The 20,803-nt window shown below is 35.9% G+C and overlaps 3 protein-coding genes across 4 annotated transcripts; 2 read left to right on the plus strand and 1 right to left on the minus strand.

The window, feature by feature from the left end:
- Positions 1-661: 661 nt before the first annotated feature.
- Positions 662-7,584, minus strand: LOC120335397 (uncharacterized). Its single transcript, XM_078109800.1, has 6 exons — positions 7,448-7,584; positions 7,248-7,378; positions 6,991-7,070; positions 5,792-5,866; positions 1,096-1,179; positions 662-844 (listed from the first exon to the last, which is right to left on the minus strand). Exons 1-6 carry the CDS (start codon positions 7,550-7,552, stop codon positions 684-686), a joined length of 636 nt encoding a protein of 211 aa, XP_077965926.1. The 5' UTR covers positions 7,553-7,584; the 3' UTR covers positions 662-683.
- A 2,245-nt stretch (positions 7,585-9,829) lies between these two features.
- LOC120335948 (uncharacterized) lies at positions 9,830-12,986 on the plus strand. Of its 2 annotated transcripts, XM_078110220.1 has the most exons (6): positions 9,830-10,032; positions 10,794-10,924; positions 11,045-11,121; positions 11,355-11,429; positions 12,302-12,382; positions 12,538-12,986. In XM_078110220.1, the coding sequence occupies exons 1-6, from the start codon at positions 9,919-9,921 to the stop codon at positions 12,699-12,701; spliced, it is 642 nt and encodes a 213-aa protein (XP_077966346.1). In that variant the 5' UTR covers positions 9,830-9,918; the 3' UTR covers positions 12,702-12,986. The 2 variants fall into 2 exon arrangements, with proteins under 2 accessions (XP_077966346.1, XP_077966347.1); XM_078110221.1 differs by lacking the exon at positions 11,355-11,429.
- A 277-nt stretch (positions 12,987-13,263) lies between these two features.
- LOC144432039 (uncharacterized) lies at positions 13,264-13,923 on the plus strand. The gene has a single exon (XM_078120052.1). It carries the CDS (start codon positions 13,264-13,266, stop codon positions 13,921-13,923), a length of 660 nt encoding a protein of 219 aa, XP_077976178.1.
- Positions 13,924-20,803: the final 6,880 nt, after the last annotated feature.

Below are 20,803 nucleotides of genomic sequence, written 5' to 3' on the forward strand. Positions count from 1 at the left end.
ATGCTATCTAGATTAGAGCACAAAGTTGTTTTAAAGCTCTTCGGACTGACGCACATTATTTCGCAATTTTATCAGGCCCCGCCTCTTATCAAGGAAAAGTTTTTATTTGTGAAACGTCAAGAGTACTTTCGAACAGGATGCTGCTTTTAAGTGAAAAACGACAGAACGGCAGACAGTTGAAAGTATACTTAGAAAACTCTCGACATGTTTCTGTCATTTATATAAGAACAAATTTGCCAGGATATAAAATCATACTTGAAGGCGACTATATATGTAGAACATATATGTGCTTTATGTATAGCTCATATTGTCAGCTGGCGTATCACATTTCACCTAATATTACAGCTGTTGGGAAAGTAAGATAATCTCAAACAGTGAGGGTATTCAACTGTACACGTATATTCCGAAATCCAAAGTAATGCATTTTGCAACACTCATTATAAAAACCTAAACCACGTTACACAATCACTTGCAATATGTAAGAAATATGATATATTATACCATGCACACAGATGTTTCAGGGGTACCTCGGTGTTTAGAAGCTAACGGGCGCCTGCCTATATGTGAATAATTTTAAAAGTCTGATATATATATTAACTCTATAATTTGAAATATCGTCATGTAATATTAAAACACTCGTGTATAAATATCGCATCTCTCAAATTAAGAACTAAGTTCCATATCTAGTACAGACTTGGAAATTTTTTCATGCGAGTGCATCCGGACAGATACAAAGAAACACCCGCCCACTGTTCGCCCATTTCTTTTATGAAATTCGTTATCTTCAGAATGGTTTCAGCCGAGGGATGTGGATCAGGTGAAAATATAAATATGTAATGGTCATCTGTCAATGAAGAATAAAAGAACATCAAAAACAAATTAATTGCAAAGAAAATGGAAATATAAAGACAAATGTCCAGCTTTATAACAGAATCACCAATGCGATAGTGTGACTATAATTTTTACGGAAACCGTTTGTTTTAATTTCTGAGTAATCGTGATACATGGGAATTCTATTAAAAAGAGTTTAATATGGGATTCTATGATATGAATGCTCTTACAATTTCAATGTCACCAATAAAATGAGTCCCTCACCTACTTCTCCACATAGTGGTATAATAATGAAAGAACTGTAATCAGAGTAGTATCTTTCCGGGTGTTCGTAATGAGAATCAACTTCTGTAAAAATCAAACTAAAATAATTATTGTCGATGTAAACAACGGAAAAAGATGTTTGTTTGCCTTACACATCAAGCGGGCAATACTTTTAGTTGGAGGTACAAATTAATCTAAATGGGAAATGTTGGCAGGAATTGCATTAAAAAGTCTTCGGAATTACATCGAAATAAATTAGGCAAGATCAACCAAATATGCTGGAATAATTCCAACTATAAGGACGTTCCAATAAAAATCAAATTAATTAATTTTTATCCACTGGGTTTCTACAAGACTAACTACCGTCTTCTATGCTTTCACGTCGGTGAATCCGTATATGCATATAATGCAAGGTTACTGTAGCAGAAGTGGAGATAACTATCCTAAGTGATTCAATAGTCTTACTGCACACTAACACAGATATACATACTTCAACTATGTATTTCTGAGGAAGTCTGACCTGACCGAGATCAGACGAAACGTTACCAAAATATATTTGTGTTAATGTGCAGCAAGACTATTGAATCAATTAATTAATTTTTAAAATAGGTAATTTAATTTTTTTTTGAAAACACATAAATAAAATGGAACGTATCTATATTTACTGTTAGTTTAATTGCTTTATTCATTACAGCAGGGGTCGGCAACCTACGGCCCGCGGGCCGGATCCGGCCCGCGAAGTAACGCAATCCGGCCCGCGACGCTTCACCAAAATTTAGAGACAAAACGACGAATTTGTGAATTTTGCAAAAAGGTGAATTTTCACCATTTAATTTAATAATCTACCCTCGAGGAGCAGATTATTAGACACGGAGCTATGGATCGTTTTGTTATTATGTGGTCTTCATTAATTAAACGGTATTTTATTCATTTCAATTATTTCTGTGAGCTCTATGGGATTCGTTTTTTGTGTGCTACGACTCGTCTCCAAAATTTGCCGCCTTGTGGCGTTTCCGCGAACGCGTATCTGCCGATTTCGTGCTCAGCGAACGTCGGTGTATCTCGTTATCTGCCGATTCCGTGCTCAGCGAACGTCAGTGTATCTCGTGATTAGCGAAAGTGGGCGAAAGTTTTTATGGGGAACGTTAGACTGTGGGGCCTGAACTGGTGATACAGAAATGACTCGGATCAGTTCGCATTTCAAATTCATGTTAAAATTTAATAAAATGAATGTGTAATCGCCACGGGGCCTGGAAAAGCATGACAGTCCTTGTACCGTAATCGGAATGGTAAGTTAACGCAGATGATTTATGGAAATGATTTTATGGGTAATGGTAGGCTGTGGTACTTGATCTGGAAATATAGAGGTGACTCAGATCACTTGGTATTTCAATTCACATTAAAACTGAATTATGAAGAATAGATCATTGTCACAGGACCTGGAAAAGCTGTGACAATATCCCGATACCGGTAAGTTGCCTCATATGATTCTTGGGGAATTGGTGATAAAATATCTCGCTTAGAAGAGGATATTTGAGCATAGCTGTTTTGTTTATGTAACAGAATTTATTGTGAAGTGGACTAAATTTTAATATAACCTAGTAATTTAGTGAACAGGTTTATTGAGCCAGCAATATACTTATAATTAGGCGAATGGCAACAAAGCGCAGGAAAGTTGATGCCGAGGGAAGAGGGTTCAATAGCACGTGGACGACAAAGTATTTCTTTGTAGAACACTTGGGCAAACCTACCTGCTTGATTTGCTACGCATCTATAGCTGTCAATAAGGAATGTAACATTAGACGCCACTATGTGACAAAGCATCCCAAATTTTCAGAACTAGATAGCCAAAGGAGGAAGGACAAGATTAAACAGTTAAAAGACAGTTTAGAAAAGCAAAGTTCTTTCTTCCACAAACAACACAACGAAACCGAACAAAATATTGTTGCTAGTTACGAGGTGGCTAAATTAATTGCAGAACACATGAAGCCCTTTGTAGATGGTGAATTTGTGAAAGAATGCTTGATGACCGTCGTTGGTATTGTATGTCCTGATAAGGAAAAGTTATTCTCAAATATCAGCCTTTCTGCTAGAACCGTGACTCGGCGAATAGAAGAAATGTCAAGGGATGTGAAGCGTCGTCAAAGGGATATCATAAATAACTTACAATTCTTCTCAATTGCAATTGACGAGAGTACAGATGCGGCAGACACCGCTCAGCTTTCAGTTTTCGTGCGTGGAGTAAAATTCAGGGGTTCTCAAACTTTAGGTGTTGCGGAGCCCCTGAAAAGGTTGACCATTATTCGCGGAGCCCCAAAAGAAATGTTAAAATTGTAGCTTTCCGATAAATATTCCTGAGTAAGTTAAAAGTACTTAACTTAATTTAAAGGCTAAACCTTTTTTTAATGGGGTTAATGCAAGTCATAAATAAATCAAAATTTCAAAGATAAATTATATATACTCTTACTAAAGCTGCAAATTTGACACTTGACAAACATATTAATAAACTAGGGGTCGAATCTTTTCCCTTTTGACATTTTCGGAAGTCGTATTTTGCCCAGATCTTGTGATTTTTTTAACGGCGATATCTTGCTTAATAATAATCTCGAGTGCAAAAGAACAAATCAAGTTTGACAAATTCCAAGATCGCAAAAATACGACTCCAATTTATTCATAGGTGGCAGTTTATCACGTATTTTATGTTATTTTAGAATAGTATTCCTTCATTTTAGTAATCCTAATAGTAATCTCGAATGAAACTTGAGTAACTATGAGTACAATTGAATTATTACGACGAGACACTTTAAATGCTCGCATCGGCCATACATTGAATATTTTACGCAACAGAAATCTTGTTATCCGTTTTTTATAATCGCAAAGAATGTTGCGCGGAAATTTCCGATTCAAATCCCCACCTCTTGAGAATCCTGGCTGCGCTCCAGCTTATAAATAATGTCATTTTTCGATTCCGCCTCTTTGCCATATTTCGAGGCTATAATGTTGTCAAATTTTATCAAAGCTGTTATTGTTTCTTTGAACAGTTACAAAACTAGTCATTATTTTAAAAAGTAATCGGATAGCTCACGGAGCCCCTAGGTTTCTCTCGCGGAGCCCTGGGGCTCCGTACGGAGCACTTTGAGAACCTATGGAGTAAATGAAGCTTTTGACGTTGTTGAGGAGTTTGTCCAACTAGTTCCCATGAAGGGAACTACAACAGGTGCTGACATTCTGAGCGCATTGCTGCTATGCATTGGAGACATGGACCTTGATCTATCAAAGATGGTATCAATAACCACCGATGGAGCCCCGGCAATGACAGGTAAGAATCGAGGCGTCTCATCTCTACTTCAAAAACACATGAGTGACCTCGGAATTGACAACGACATCGTCAAAATACACTGTCTGATTCACCAAGAAGCCCTGTGCGCCAAAGCTTTGAGTTTGAAGGGTGTCATGGATACAGTAGTGAAAGCTGTCAACATTGTGTTATCTCAAGGCTTGAACCATCGCCAGTTTCGTCAGTTGCTTTCAGATGCAGAAAACGAATACGGCGATTTACTTTACTTCTGCGACGTTTGCTGGCTTAGTCGGGGTACAATGCTAGAGAGAGTGTATATACTGAGGAATGAAATAGCGTCATTCCTTGAAAGCAAAAATAAGAATTTTCCTGAATTTCGCGATCCAAAATGGCTCTCTGAACTGGCATTTCTAGTTGATTTAACGTCCCATCTAAACAAACTGAATTTGCAGCTCCAGGGGAAAAATCATCTCGTACATCAGATGTGGAGACATATACTCGCATTCGAAAGGAAGTTATGCCTCTGGGAGAGCCAACTGGAAAAAGCAAATTACGCTCACTTCAACACACTTAAAGAAAGAAACCCCACAAGCAACTTTGAGTTTGTTTCTGTAATACGGGAGTTACGAAGCGATTTTCCCTCCCGCTTTGCTGACTTTCGTTCTCTTGAAAACGAATTCAGGCTGTTTAGTACTCCGTTTGATGTCAACGTAGAAACAGTTGCAGAAAATATTCAAATGGAGCTTCTTGAGATGCAATGCAATGAGGAAATTAAATCCATTTTTTATTCGAGAGATGTGTCACTGGTTGATTTTTATAAAAAGTATCTTCTCGAGGGAAATATCTATCCGAATTTGATAAACCATGCGAAAAAATTCACATCGATGTTTGGAAGCACATATGCGTGCGAACAATTATTTTCAAAAATGAACATTACAAAGAACAGGCGGAGAACTAGTATTAGTGATGCCCATTTAGAAAATGTTCTGATATTGGCTTCATCCAGTGTGTCACCTGACGTCGAAAAGCTATCAAGCGTAATGCAACAACAAGTGTCACATTAAATATCCTTTCTAATTTGTTTGCCTGTACGGCGACTTGAGTTCACGAGTCGCCACAGAGCTCGCTATTTACAATCTAAAATTTCAATTTCTGATCTGTGTAAAAATGTGATTAATAAACAACCCATTCGGTTTATAACTTTCTTAAAAAATATGGCTGCTCCTGAAGTAAACGTGGCGCACAATCTTCAACATAGTATGTGTACCAGCTTTGAGTTCAGGTTGTGCGTCATCGCCAAAATATGTCCGGCCCGCCAGTAATTGCAGCCTTCAATTTTGGCCCGCGAGTGCCAAAAGGTTGCCGACCCCTGCATTACAGTATATTTACGGTACCGACCTTTCTTGGCTTCTTGAGAGTTTTGTAAGTGGTGATTTTCCAAGTCTATGTCCATTTCACGCAAGAAAACCTTGTCTGAATCGAATGAAATATGACTGGTTGATATGACTTTGAAAAAGCAACACTTTGTTAGATTCAATACAAACGAGATTACTAAGAAGAAACGTTATGAACAACAATTGGTACATTATTGGTTCCCTTCTCATGTACAATTGCACTCGTACGTACATATGCTCTTGCAGATTTTAGCACCAAGTTACAGATTGCATTCATGGACACTTGCACCCACGGATATTTGCACCAAAGACATTTTCACCCATGGATTTTTGCACCCACTAACTTTGCATCCACGGACCTTTGCATCCATACATTTCAACCCATAGATTTTAGGACCTGCATATAGACTGCACCCGTGGGTGTATGCAAATGGATACAAATGGACGTATCTGGAAATTTACATGGATAAAAATGTACGTGAGTGCAAATGTCACAACGCCGTCACCGAATTATTGAACACAAATTGGACCTTTGGATCGTTTTGTTAATATGTTGTCAGAATTTTTCTTCTAATTATTGGAAAAAAAATCGATTTTCTCTTTAACTACTGGACCAACTGCATTGAAATTTTTAGTAATCAATTGTTGCTGTCGCCGGAAGGCTATTACTCTCATTTATTCCAAAATGTTATATGAATCTTATGAGATCTGATATTTCATCCAAAATTCACTGTAATATGTTTTTTTCGTGGGAATACGGCAATTAATATGCCAATCGTGACGCTGTTTTGCGTTTTGATTCTGCAAAGTCTTGCGACGTGAAAGTCGGAAGTTTCTCGATAACGGTGCACTGTATAGGTATCCGATGCATATTGTAAAAGGTGAAGTACTGTTAATAATTTAATACTACAGTTGTTAGTGGAATCTTTCGCCATTTTAATTCACGCTTGCACAAGACACATGAATCATCATTGTCACAGGGCCTGGTAAAGCTAGCAAAGTCCGAGTACGTCACGGTGGTCCACAGTTTCAGCTTCGTCCAGGATATAGTGTTAGGGAAAATTGTGAGTAAAATATTTCGTTTTTGCCTTCGTGTTCATATATTTAAGCATTTTTCTCTTGTTGAGCGATTAAGGTTCGTTTTCGTTCAAACTCCGCCGTTGTTTGTGTGCTTTAGTATACACCAAAGTAAATTAAACTCACCTTCGGTTCGATTTCGAAAATATGTATTTAATCCACGATGAAAGTAGTGAAATGGCATTTCATAATATTTTGTACTCTCACTAAAATGTATAAGATTTCACGATAAACACGGTTATATTTATGTTTAATTCACTATTTTTTTTAGGTAGATTTATCTTTTATAACCTTACCAAGAGCCATTAAGCAATTATAAATACATATCATGTGTCGATGTTTGAAATAGTAATTTTGAAAAAAAAAACATGCAAATATCTTACTTTTCTCGTATCGCGAAAAAACGGAATTTTCCACCAGATTTTGTTGATTCAAATTCACTCGCTATAAAGCAGGGGACAACGCGGTCTAAAACGTCGCCAGCATTCAAAATTTGATACCAAACCCCTGATATCTGAAAAAAAGCATCAATTTAAAATATATATAATTTTTTTGTGTATTTATAGCGCTTTAGAAACATTACCTTGTCCCAATCGAAGTCATTCACAGGTTCGGGTAATCTACATTGTTTTGTTCTCACCTCAATAATAGACAAAGTAAGCAGAAGAAATATCGAAATATTTATCATTGTAATTCACCTATTAATATATATAATTTAACTAGAAAAACCTATAAGTCGTTATGATATAAATAGGTATCTTGAGGCATCTTCCCAAGCGCAATAAATACGCTTGGCAACGCCCTGTTACCCTGCGTAGATTATTTAGATTGTGGACCGATGTGGACAATTATAAATTATGAACAAGAAGCTTATAATATCCCCTGGCTTCCCAGGGTCACAATCAATGACACAATCAATGGTGGGTACGGTCAATGGTAGGATTCAAAGGGTTCGTGCGTGCTCGGCGAACCCGTTCTTGAAATGTCATGATGATCAGCAAACCAGATCTTGTTTTTCAGAGCTATGAGATATGCATAGTTTTCGAAAATGAGGCAACCTGTTTTTTGATACCTATCAGCTTTCATTCCAGGCCTAGACAAGCAACGGTAATTGATCAAGACTTTTACTTCTCGGATAAATATGAAAAGCTTACTTTATCTGATGCTGAATGCAAACATTGTACAAGTATCGTGAGTGCAGTTTTGTATACACTTTAATTTACACTCAAATTTCACTGAAGGAGAAGGAATACTAAAAATCAACATAAATTAATTACGTAAATAGGCATACCAAACATTAGCGAGTGTCTGGAACCCAATATTATTTAGAGAAAAGTCAAATCAAGTTACAATATATAAACGAGAATATCGGTCGGAGACCGAAGACTTATCGATCGAAACTGCGGTTTCGATCCATGACTCTATAGTGACACCGCGTGTCTCATCACTAATTAATTATTAACTCGCTAATTATACCGCATAATTCCAATCCAATAATCATCCAAAATCAATAGGCTTCTGGTCCGAGATATGATGAATGCACATGCAAAATTTGGAGCAGATTCAACCACGCCTTCGTGAGATATTGCGTGCATCTAACAGACAAACAGACAAATACCTATCAACATACTTACCGATCTAAAGATCGATAAGTAACAACTAATCAAATATTATTATTCTGCAATAGCCTAAAGTTTATAATTAAATACCTCAGAAAACGCATTCTATTTGCCTTATGCATGAGTGCAAAGTGATCACCTTGCGCTAATCATTTCACACTAATGTATACATATCACGAAATGTACATATTTAATACGATAATCTGTGCTAGTTTACAATCTAAAACACACATATATATATGTACTATATCGTACAAGCTTACCCTACCTCCAAACTAACAAAAATCTCATAATGTTCTCATGTTTCTTCCAAGCAGTTATTTATTCTTACACGTATAAGATTGATGAATGAAGTTTCACATTTCAAATATTGATCTCCTCAAATCCTTTGCTTCAGACTTCCTCACTGTGTAACGTATACATCCAGTCAACACAAAATAATCTGAGTAGGGATTTAAAAAAATATTTTTGACGTAGAAATTTTAAGTATCAGTATTAACCATAGCTTGTCAATCTTCAAATATTCAGAGTAAATAGGTGAGATGAACGAGTGACCACTTTATGTGGGTGAGTATTCTTGCCCGTGAACATAGATTTTATTTGCACAATATTTCTAGGTATTTTGTATTGTAACGTTCCTCAGAATCAATTTCATGTCTTCTTCCGTTTTGGGACTTTGAAGTAAGCAAACCGTCCATCTAGAAAACACATTATCATGAAGCAAGCCAGTATAAGTATAATTTGTTAGGACAGAAATTTCAAATATAATTCATTTATTTATCAGAGCTAACTTAAGTGGCCAACTAGCCAATATGCTTTTATTCTAAATATTCGCATTCGACACGAATGTACATGACTATTGATATCGGATGTGTTTATAAATAAACAAAGGATAAAATTATGTGTAAAATATGCATAAATGTGTCAAAAATGCTGAGAACTATTTAATACAAAATACAAGATTTTGAAAAACATAAACTATAAATATTTAGCTAGAGTGATTCTGATTTCATTGAAGTGTACATGATTAAAAATTATAATACAGAAAATGATTATCCCCCTCACGTATGTAGCGATGTTGGTCATCATAGATATAAAAATGTTGGTAATCAAATTAGCCGACTTTTGACTGCAACTATAGCCGAGTGTAATCGTTAAGTTAGACACTAAGTCTAAACACAATAAACTTCCACTCAGTAATGCGTTTTTACTGCAGTCATCTTAACCGTTGTTTAAAGTCTCCAATGCGAGCAGACGTTTCTATACGTGCTTAGGTACAACAGTTTCCTTCTCGTCTTATCAATTCCATTTTACAAAGCCCGAACTGATAGCAGGTTAGAGTAAACTGAGGGACTACTACTGGCAAGCATGATCATTCAGTTGTGAGACGTATTTATTTAATTTTGATTCGCGCAGTCAGACATTTATTCACATAATGCTGTTTGTCATATTTTATGTATACTCGATGATTGTCACTACAGAAGCTTCTTTGGCCAAAACGGCTTCATGTAAACTTCCACAATCAGAAAAGGATTTCGATTGGGAGAAGGTAAGATTTATATATAATATAAACATATAGAAAATGAGCTTAAAATGCCGGTGACAAGAATGATGGTGATATTATAGATGACGGTGATGATGATATATATTTATAAAGAGAATAATGTACCCAAGAGTCTATACAGCTGGTGTAGAGATTTATACTCGTCAACAAAATTTATACGCTGTATATTTTTCTCCAGACTTTCCAATTGGAAATTTCCAATTCCAACTCTCCTCTTCGTATAGAAATTTGAGCCTCGTGCCAATCGCTATCTACTGACATCTCTTTCAAAAATATGAATCTACAATACATATATATATATATATTACCGTGCAATTATAGTGAATTGCAATTCTTTTGTTGGGACTTTTCTATGAGCAAACGTATAAAAAGAACTCAGTGAAAAACACACATGAAAACCAGTGTCTAACTAAATTACAAATTTTTACAACATAACAATCACCTCAAATGTAAGATGAAAAACGCACTATTATAAAATGTGTATTGTTTTTTTTTTATGTAATGAGTTTCATGAAACAATGTAATAAAATGATGGCATATCATATGATGACACATACAATTCGAATAAGATTCGCAAAGCCTTAAAGTTTGCCGAAGAAAGTTGAATGTAAAAGAATAGTACAACTTATAGGAGCTATGTAGAAATTGGTATTTATTTGCAACTATTGTGGGATTTCCGACGATAAGGCGCCAAGCCAATGTCTTGTAAATAGACTACAAAATATTTTCTTTCGTTTTCTCTAAAGGTTCCGAAGGATAATTGGTATCAAATACTAAACGTTGGCGACATTCTTGATGAAGCAGTATCGTGTTTTGGCGCAAAGAATTTTCGAAAAACGGATTTTGGCGGGGTATACGACTTCGTTGTGGACGTGGGGTGAGTGGATGTTGCTAATGTTTCAAAAATGGTCTAAAAAGATTATTTATTATCAAATAATATTTAAGAGGTAAAATAATTGCCGCGTAAATTGTTTTACTTTTTGTTGGAAACAAACAGAAATGCAAAACAACATACTGTTGAGTTTAAATTTCATCGTGAGGGACTGAATCGATACATCCGGTATCGTGATGAAGGTAAGATGTTTGTTTTCATAAATTGCGCTTCGTGAAAGTGATCGTATAATAAATTGACTGTGTAAATCGAATTTTTACCCAGTAGCAGCTTCTTTTTACAGAAAGCGCCTTATATTCGTTACTTTTATCGTTCAGTTTTTATTCTCATTTGGATTTTCTCAAATGTGAAAAATTAAACTCCCGATAACAAGGATTCGTTACTAATCTAAAAAATCATTATTCGTTTTATTAAGACCAGTCATTCATTTATGATATGAAAAATGCTAGGAAACAGCATCATCTGGAAGATAAAAGCATGGATTCTGACGGTAGAGCATAGATATATTCAAATCATATTGTGTTGTGGACTTTAAATATCTACGAGGGAAAATACAGTCTGATATACATCATTGTTGGCAGATTGCTAGTTTAGTTTTTTTTGAAACAGAATAAGTTATTCCTATTTGTCTTCCCCTGGAAGGTATTATTCTTCACATAGACAAATTATCAGGCTTGTCCATGGGACAATATTACTTTCCCATCCCATCCTATGGGATTACCATTGGAATACAGTTCTATAAAAACTATTAAATTTATGAAAATTTAGGTTTAGTGCCTGCAAAACAACAAAATCCATTGAATTTGTTAACTTTCAAATTCAGAAGTATTGTCTAACTATGACAATCAGTATCATTCAGGCACTCTTGTTCTATTTCTGACTCACTCTGCTTATTCAGCAAATTACCAATGTCCTACTCATCGACTGTTCATAATAATTCAATTAATCGGGGTAATTACTACACCATTTCCTCAATTTTTATGTAACATGCGAATCTGATGTACAGAGGTCTATAAAAAGTTCAATAAACCCCCTTTCTTCGGCCCGATGGCGAATGACGATTCTGACTCTCTGATTGTCTATAGTATATATACGAACTATGGTGTTACCACGTTACCTTACCATCATGTCAAAATCGCGCCGGAAAGGACATAATGTTAATTTTGTTGACGCATAAAACATAATCCTATATGAAATTGTCCCATTTTTGGTGTGTGTCCCATGGGAAATAGAGACGTTTGCTGTCCCATCATAGCTCGTTTCTCCTATCCTTAAAAGCTTATTGCTCAGTTATTCATGTTATTTGTAATTTCAAAAATTTCAAACTTATTTTTCAAAAACCTCCCTTTTCTTTTTTTACAGCAAATATCTACTATAAATTTCCACAAAGTTATTACTCAGATTATAAATCTTACATCATTGTACCACAATGCGGATTTAAAGGTAACAATTATTGTATCCTGCCTTCTTCATTTTATAATATCTCAAAACGATAAATCAAGTGATCGTTTACGCACTTTGAAATTAATAATATTATTCGAAATAAAGTTTAGTGTAAATGAACTTTTCTTTGTAAAAAAATTTGTTTTCAATTTCAGGAAAACATTTCCTATGGGTGTTGACTAGAACACCAAGTCCATCTGCAACAGATTTGATCAAAATAACGACCGTCATCGAAAAGATGGGAAATGAGTGGGCTGAAGTACCTTTATACATGTCAGGGTGTCCGGCGTTAGATGGTAACAACTACATGGATGTGTGAAATATTTAAAACATTTTTTCTCTTGTTAATTTGAATAACACATTAATTTAAATGCATCTTATACGAATGGACCTTTGTGGACTAAATTTGAATGTTGATAAAATCGAAGATTGACTTACACTCCTGTCCAATTCCTATTCAGCTAATACAATTTATATAAACGTGTACGTCTTTTATCAGAACATGTATTTGTTTGGGAAATGGGGAAAGATATAATCTCGGCATGTGCCGGAACAGGATTCAATATCAATCTATACGTAGTGGATTTTAAAAAATTATTTCTAGACGGAAGTGCACACAGTGCATGAAATTTTAATTTACGATGTTGAAGAATAAGAATACATATTATATATATGGTTATGGCCTCCTATAATTATAACTATGGTATTTATTTATGTCATATATTACGGATAAATAATAAATCAATATGACATCTCTCCTTCTTGAGTGGAATCCGGTATTGATCAATTTTTCATCAACACATGTGCAAACAAAATTGCACGTTAGGCTTAATGTACGACGGTGATAGCTTTCGAAACGAGGCTTTACAACAGCTTTCAAAATGAAGTCAGTATATATTACCCTGCTGATCTCAATTTCTGTGTCTCTTGTTAGTAGTCAGTTGCAATGTCGACTTCCAGAGAAAAAAATGTTGGTGGACTGGCAACGACTCAGTGGCGAGTGGTATGAGATTCTAAATGCTAACGTCACGGTAGATGAATTAAGCAGCAATTGCTATGGGATGAAGGAAATACAACAAACCGAGCTGGGCGGAGTGTTAAAAGAAATCGACTATCATTTAAGTGAAAAAACCTACGACGTCATTACTGTCCGATATATATTGAATCGGAATAGTGGATATTATTGGATTGGCTCAGAAGCCGATTACAAATGGACATTGGAATTTGGAACTGATGTGTCTGGCCGTTCACGTCAGATCGGAGAAGTTGCAAAAAAGATAGCAAAAACGTTATCTAAAAATCTTTTATACATCTTCACTGATTATGATAATGTAATAATTTTTGCGAGTTGCCTCGAAGAAAGTATTGAAGGCCAAAATAGAGGAATTTGGGCATACGGAAGAAGCACAAATACTACAGCGAACGACGTATTACGTGTTGTGAACCAACTCGTTCACATGGGAGATGAATGGAGTGCAACACCCTTATTTAGGACGGGATGCGTAGGGACTGAACTGGCCGTGTATTGTAAAAATAAATGAAAAGTAATCATTACGGACTTCGAGCGACCACTGACCACCAGCACGCAACCATCGTTAGCGGTGACGAAATACGGTCGCTGCGAAGAAACCTTAATGATTTGATTTCCGCATGTCAGAATAGTAGCATCACGTTTTGAACTGGACCTATATAATACCAAACATAGCGTATATTCAGGTTATTTTTTTGAAAAATAATTAAAAGTGGTTTTGTATTTGAACTTAATTTACATTATCTTTTTACTTTTTAGATAGATAATACAGCAATATTGGACGTCTAATACATTTAAAGCAAGTATATGGGTAACGAAATGCGGTCGTTGTGTGTCAAAATGGGCGTGACGAAATAGGGTCGTCGAGTCAAGTTAGGGGTGGCGAAATACGGTCGGTGCGTGACAGATTGGGTTTGACGAAATACGGTCGTTGCGTGGTGTCAGGTTAGGGGTGACGAAATGCGGTAGGGGGAGGTGTCAGATTAGAGGTGACGAAATACGGTCGAGACATGTCAGAATGTAGATGGCAAAATATGACTGAGCGTGTCAAATTACCGCAAATCTGGCAGTAGGGTGCCGGTACGTATACCATCACATCTGTATTTAGGTTGATAGTATTAAACAGAGGCTCAATTGCTACAATAAACATATAAATAATTTTAAAATAATAATAAATTTTCATGTCCTCAAATAGTGTCAAACAATTTTTTTTCTATATCTAACCTTTTATGTTACTTAATTATGCACAGAAATGACATGAAAAAATGTGTTTTTTGTCATCGTGCAAAGTGATTGTGATTTAATTTAAATTTGACGTACGACTGGGATCACTCTGCATAGAGAGACTAAAATTAACGAAATCTCTCTATGCATATGGATCGAGTCGTATGACAAATTTTATTTAAATCAAAATCAGCTAATTGAATTTAACTAGACATTGTAAATAATTCTTAAAGTTTTTATCAATTTTTTTTGATTATTAATTTGAATAAAATTTTGAATGTATAGGTATGTTTGATATATTATTACGTTTTGCTCTTTAAGTCTTGAACATCTCGAAATAGTAACAGATTTCTCATATTTTAAGTAGAGAGTTCATTTGTTTTGTCAAACAGAAAACAATAACACGACAAAATATAATTGTAAGCAACAAATTCTCGGTATAGACCGTATAGCAACTGGTATCAATACGATCATGTGGACATCGAGATCAGTTAACAGTACCACTCAATATTTATAACGTGAAAGACATTAGCTTTAGATGTGAAAAGACATCTAGGATGTGATGTTGTAGGTTTGTCCGAAACCATCAATAACTTCCAATGGAAGAATAATTTAGCTGACAAGCGTTTGGGATGATATAAGCATTAATTAAATATACCTAGATAAAAATTCAGACAAATTACTTGCTTGATCAATTATGATATTAACAAATTTGACATTTTTGATTGATTACTATAATAATAAGAGAAGGGTTTCATGTGAGTGTATGGCATTGGTTACTTGAAATATGTAAATGGTGAATGACTCAAAGTAACGTCTATATAGGGGCATTGAAACGTCACTGCAATAGTCAAGTTGTTCAAGTATTAAAGTTCGAAGCGTATGAATAAGGTCTACAAGCATCATGTAAAATATCAGAAAGAATACCCAAGTTAGAATGTAATTTACACTGGTTTTTCATTCTTTTAGTTAGGAAACGAATTCCATGAGAATGTCTTTAACTACGTGATAACATGATGTCGGACTCAGACTCGAATCGAAGCTCGGATGATCTCGACCTGATTCGTGGTTTGATAATTACCAAACAGTGAACTGCGCGGTATGGTTGAGATATCATACTGATTTTACCACTGAGATACTTGGCGATATGCATGTCTGTGACGTATGTGCATAGTGACACAAGGGGTAAAGACTGCCAGAGAAATTCCAAGTGGATGTCATTTTTCGCGTCCGGAAAGAATATTTTCAATAAAAAGTGACTAAGGATCAACAAGATATTAAATGATGTTGGGTTAAAGGACATATAGGGTGTCCACAAATCATACTGGACTTTTTTTAAATTGCAGAGGGAATTTATCAATGCCATTTATAGATTTTGCCCTCACAGATGTATAAAATACTTAAACAATTACTGATTAACAAACAACAAACCTGGTTAAGATATATTAAGAACTGACTTTATAACAAAATTGAAATTGTAATGGACACCCTGTATTGTTTCAATAGTTATGAGAAAAGCAAAAAATATTGTTGCGTTCAAGTGTCAGGTCTGTATTGTGTGTACCTACTTAATTACAAACATGAAGTGAAGTTCTGTAGAGTGTACATAATGTCAACAGACGTCGCATATGATCGTATAATTACCCAAAGGAATGGAGCCCCGTAAACGTCACTAATGCCCCATTATGACTCCTAGAACATGTTTAGTCAAGACTGGGCTTATAACAAAACACAAATCGACAAACAACAAATAAACAGTTGTCTTGATAAAGTTTCCATGGAATGTGGTTTAATCAGACAATCTTCTCAGTCACATCCCAAATAAATCTACGTTCTTTATTTTCACAACAACAATCATTCATCATCATCAACAAAAAGTTTGGCAAGTTCCTGTCTATGTCTATCTCCATTACATCCCTTTAAGGCAGGGATCGACAACCTACGGCCCGCGGAGTAATATAATCCGGCACGCAAATGGAATTCAAATGGTATTTGAATAACTTGCAACCTTTAATTTTGTCCCACGAGCGACAAAAGGTTGCCGACCACTGCATTAAGGTTATGGAATCAATTGCAATCAAATGCTGTAAATTTTTCGCTGTTATCAAATCCCAAGTGATGCTTTTTAAATTCAATCCCAAGCATATGGGTGTTTTGCTTGTAATTTTAATTGCAGATTATGGAATTGGCGATAGCAATTTTAGTCCAGAAATTATATTTTAATTAAGTTCATGGCGGTTTGTGAAATATTTCTTCCAACGCTGTTAAATTAGTTTTATTTATTTCAGGTGCGTACTGGACGGAAGTAAAAGATGATTAATCTCACATGAAGCAGATGTAGAATAGCAGTTTTTCTTGATATAGATAAGACTGTAGTTTTAGAATTGTACCAATCGTATTTTCCACTTTATTTTAATCAGTTTTGTATCCGGGTTTTGGAGGAGGTCAGCGCTTGCTTAGCCACCCCAAATCGTGGGTCATGATAGGTATTGATTGGGTTAGGGACACAGATTTCTTGATGTGTACATGTGAGGGCTGCCATCATATAACTATCAGCTCGTAGACTGCTATCATAGATATAAACGACATTTATTCGAATACGGTATCTTGTAAGTTGGTAAGGTTTCTGTACTTTGTCACAAATTTTGTCGTTCTATGCCTAGAATCTTTGCAATTTTTGGTATTTTAATTAACATAATTTAGGAAGTTTTATCCCTTTTTGTTAATGGATATTAATAAATAAATATAACCGATGAGAAAATATTTCCATGCTTGCTCCGAGTCTGAGATTGGTTTGTCAGGTTTCGAATAGTTGTCCGTGATAAACTAGCAATCATCGGAATGTAGAAAAGGGCGTATGCGACATGCGTATGACGTCACTAGGTTATGACGTCTCACCCGAGCGAGCAGCGGTATTTTGGGGCAGGCCGGCGCTGGATCCGGGCCGAAACGACGCGATTCATTTTTTTCTGTGGCAGACGATTGACCATAGATAAGTCGAGTATACTTTCCAAAATTTATTCACAATCATGCATGATTTGACTATAAATTTCTAAAATCTTCATTTTCCAAGGGTTGACCCTTCGATTTTCTTCATTTTCGTTTATTTTGGGATTTCTATCTTCTTGCAAGTCGGAGCTTCCTTCATGCTTTATATATCTGCGTAATCCAATTAATGACGACACGAAATTGATACGGGACAGTAAGTTCGCAGGATTCAAACTTTGGTCACCATGAACAAACTAAAGCATATCAACCGCCATTACCAACTAGGCCAAGAAGGAACGCGAGAGCCAAGATCTAAGTTCTAATATCTATCATTCATCTTAAAGGACTTTATAATCTTTTTTTTTTTACAAGTTCTATCTATTGAAAGGGCGGCTCAAAGATCTATATAACAAAGGAGAAATTCGAGCTGTGGACCACAGTAACCCCCAAAATGAGAGAATATGAAGGAAATCTAACGGCCAGAACCTAAAAAAATATAAATTTTTGAAATTTTCATCCAGATCCAGATGTATGATCAAGCATGGTCATGTATAAATTTCATCAATTATACTCAATTTATCTACGGCCTATGATCGGCCAAAAATAAAATAAATTGCATCGTTTCCGCCCGGATCCGGCGCCAGGGAGCCCAATAAAATCGCGGCTAGCCAGTGTGACGTCATAACCTGTCGACGTCCTAGTGCAAAATCCGCAGAAACCAGTCTAAATGACGCTTTGAGACACTTCTTACACCTATGCCCCAACTCCCATTTCTTATCAGTCTAACCAAACTCGGTCCCCGACAGCCAATAAGTATGGAGAACGGATATTGCTTCAATAATTTTATTATTCTTCAGCAAGACCATGAACAAAAATCTACATCTAGTCTTCGGGAAAAAAGTACGAGAAGAGGTGGATAAAGTTGAGATAATGGAAATGCAGGGACGGATTGTTTAAAAGCGAGCAACATCGAGATACCAAGCTTTTCTGCCATGATCAGACACGAAACGAAGAATTGTGAATTTCTGGGTTATACCTGGGCTCAGTGGCATACATCTAGCAAGGGGGCTACTGCTCCTGCCATGGGCGCCATTTGGATGAGGGCGTAAATGGGCGAAACCTCATTTTGATAAAAACTACCTAAATAACGTATAAAAGTATCCCAAAGCAACAACCCGTAGTTAAAAATTTCAGTGAACGATCGATCAAGAGGGCGCATTTTGAACATTTCCATAGGCGCCATTTCACGCAAATACGCCACTACTGGGGCAAGCTTTGATATCCGGCAAACTCTGGTGGAAAGATGGTTATATAAAAAATTAAAATACACTTGTTTGTATAATCAAGATGGTACCACAATTCATTCTAATGTTCATTCAACGTACGTGTCCGGTTGTGGACTGTCTTATGATCTTTCCAACCAGAACGCAGCTGAGATATTAAAACAGATTCAACGTAGCACAGGACGATTATGCAGTACATTTCACACCGAGGAAAAACAGATCCTATAAATTTAAACACTGTCATGCACAATTCAACTCGAAAATTCATAACATTTGAAACTAAGCTTTCAACTTGATACATCACGATAGCGATGCTCAAATATATGGACACGAAAACCAAAACGAAGTAGTCGAGTATGCAATCTGTCACAGTAGACTACGCCACAGGGTGCGCAATTTTTAATTTTGATTGTTTTAGTTTAGAGAAAGGCGATTTATCACAGAAACAAGAAAAAGATTCCCAATAATAACAATAACATAATAACAAAACGGTCTGATGACCACTTCAGGTCCAACGATTTCAGACTCCAGACCGGCAACTTGAGTAAATTCTTCTGCAAGTTTGTGTACCTAATGCCGCAAATAGCAACAGTAACTATAGGTATTTCCGTGGTGTATTGTGGAAAAAGCATCAATAAATGAGGCAAAGAAGTGCGTTTGCGCAACTGGAATATTAGCTCACCAATTATTACATTATTGATCTTGCCCGTCCTATTTTGGATATTTACATTTCTTTATTTTGGATATTTACTTTCTTTTTACGTATTTTGACATGTATTTTTAAATAAAGCATACTTTCGTTTAACTATCCGTTGTTTGTAGCTTGTTAGCAAGTTATTTTTGAGGTGGGGCGCAAAACTTGACAAATTCTAAAAAGGGGCGCTTAAAATGTTTGAGAGCCACTGCTATAGAGTTTCGTTTGAGGAATATTATATGCTTGGGTAATCAGTAACTATTGATTTGTAATTCAATTTCTCTAATCCATCTTGTGAATTAGTTATGAAATAAAAACTGGGGTTTTCAGTCTATACTCTCTATTCTATAGGATAAAATTAGCCTCTGTGGGTGAACAGGGTAAATTAGCAATCAAGGAATTTTAACGCCGAAAATTCGATTCAACCCACCAAGAAAAACCAAATGAGTAGCGAAAGAAAGCAGCGCTGGCAAAGAACTTATTTTGACAATCGTATATATTTTAGTTTCATACACGCTATCATCAAGTAATTTATTTTGTGGTAAAATCTGTCACCGCGGGCATTTCCGAGCTTTAGGATTTGTGTAATAAGAGTTATTATGCTCTTACTACGGAGGTAGACCATGTTTGTCGGTTACAAACTAGCTAAGAGCTTTAATGTAAACATTGCACATTTCTACATTTAATACATTCTGCCACTTGTAGCAAGTTTACAAAATTAGGAAAAATAGGACTGAAATGGAAAATACTCAAAATGAAGACCGCATTTGACTAAGAACGTGCTGGTAACTGATTGGCACTATAAATATTTTTCATTATTTTATTGTTTTAGAGAAGGAAACTTCTATATGTGGATAGTACTTACTTTAAAATTTACTTATTTAGCGCTATTGTACGTGGTATTAAAGTACACAACTACTTAAACCTTGAACGCTAAAGAGCGAGTTGTGCGCAACTATCTGGTAAACCTGAAGAAAACTAAAATCAGAGTTGTTTACGCATAACAAGGAGAAATAGGCAAAGAGAGGAAGTATTTGATGATTGTGGACCTCAAACTGAAGCACGCGCGCGTCTCCAGCAGGGTTTCAACATGATAACGAGTAAGTCATCGAAATGTTTAAATGCTCTGGTATAGGTTTGAATCATGTGGGGTTAAATTATGTGGAAGGGGATTGTTGGTCTCCTGGTTTCCCTCTTGGACT

The sequence above is a fragment of the Styela clava genome, chromosome 2, assembly GCF_964204865.1.
Source record: "Styela clava chromosome 2, kaStyClav1.hap1.2, whole genome shotgun sequence".
NCBI lineage: Eukaryota > Metazoa > Chordata > Ascidiacea > Stolidobranchia > Styelidae > Styela > Styela clava.

What these genes read in the sequence shown, in the direction of transcription:
- LOC120335397 (XM_078109800.1), bottom strand. Translation starts at nt 7,552, where the DNA reads ATGATAAATATTTCGATATTTCTTCTGCTTACTTTGTCTATTATTGAG. An exon ending in TTTTTCGCGATACGAGAAAA is followed by an intron (nt 7,071 to 7,247) that starts GTAAGATATTTG and finishes TATACATTTTAG; the next exon opens with TGAGAGTACAAAATATTATG. An exon ending in ACCACTATGTGGAGAAGTAG is followed by an intron (nt 845 to 1,095) that starts GTGAGGGACTCA and finishes CTTCATTGACAG; the next exon opens with ATGACCATTACATATTTATA.
- LOC144432039 (XM_078120052.1), top strand. Translation starts at nt 13,264, where the DNA reads ATGAAGTCAGTATATATTACCCTGCTGATCTCAATTTCTGTGTCTCTT.
- LOC120335948 (XM_078110220.1), top strand. Translation starts at nt 9,919, where the DNA reads ATGCTGTTTGTCATATTTTATGTATACTCGATGATTGTCACTACAGAA. An exon ending in AGGATTTCGATTGGGAGAAG is followed by an intron (nt 10,033 to 10,793) that starts GTAAGATTTATA and finishes TTTTCTCTAAAG; the next exon opens with GTTCCGAAGGATAATTGGTA. An exon ending in TAAAAGCATGGATTCTGACG is followed by an intron (nt 11,430 to 12,301) that starts GTAGAGCATAGA and finishes CTTTTTTTACAG; the next exon opens with CAAATATCTACTATAAATTT.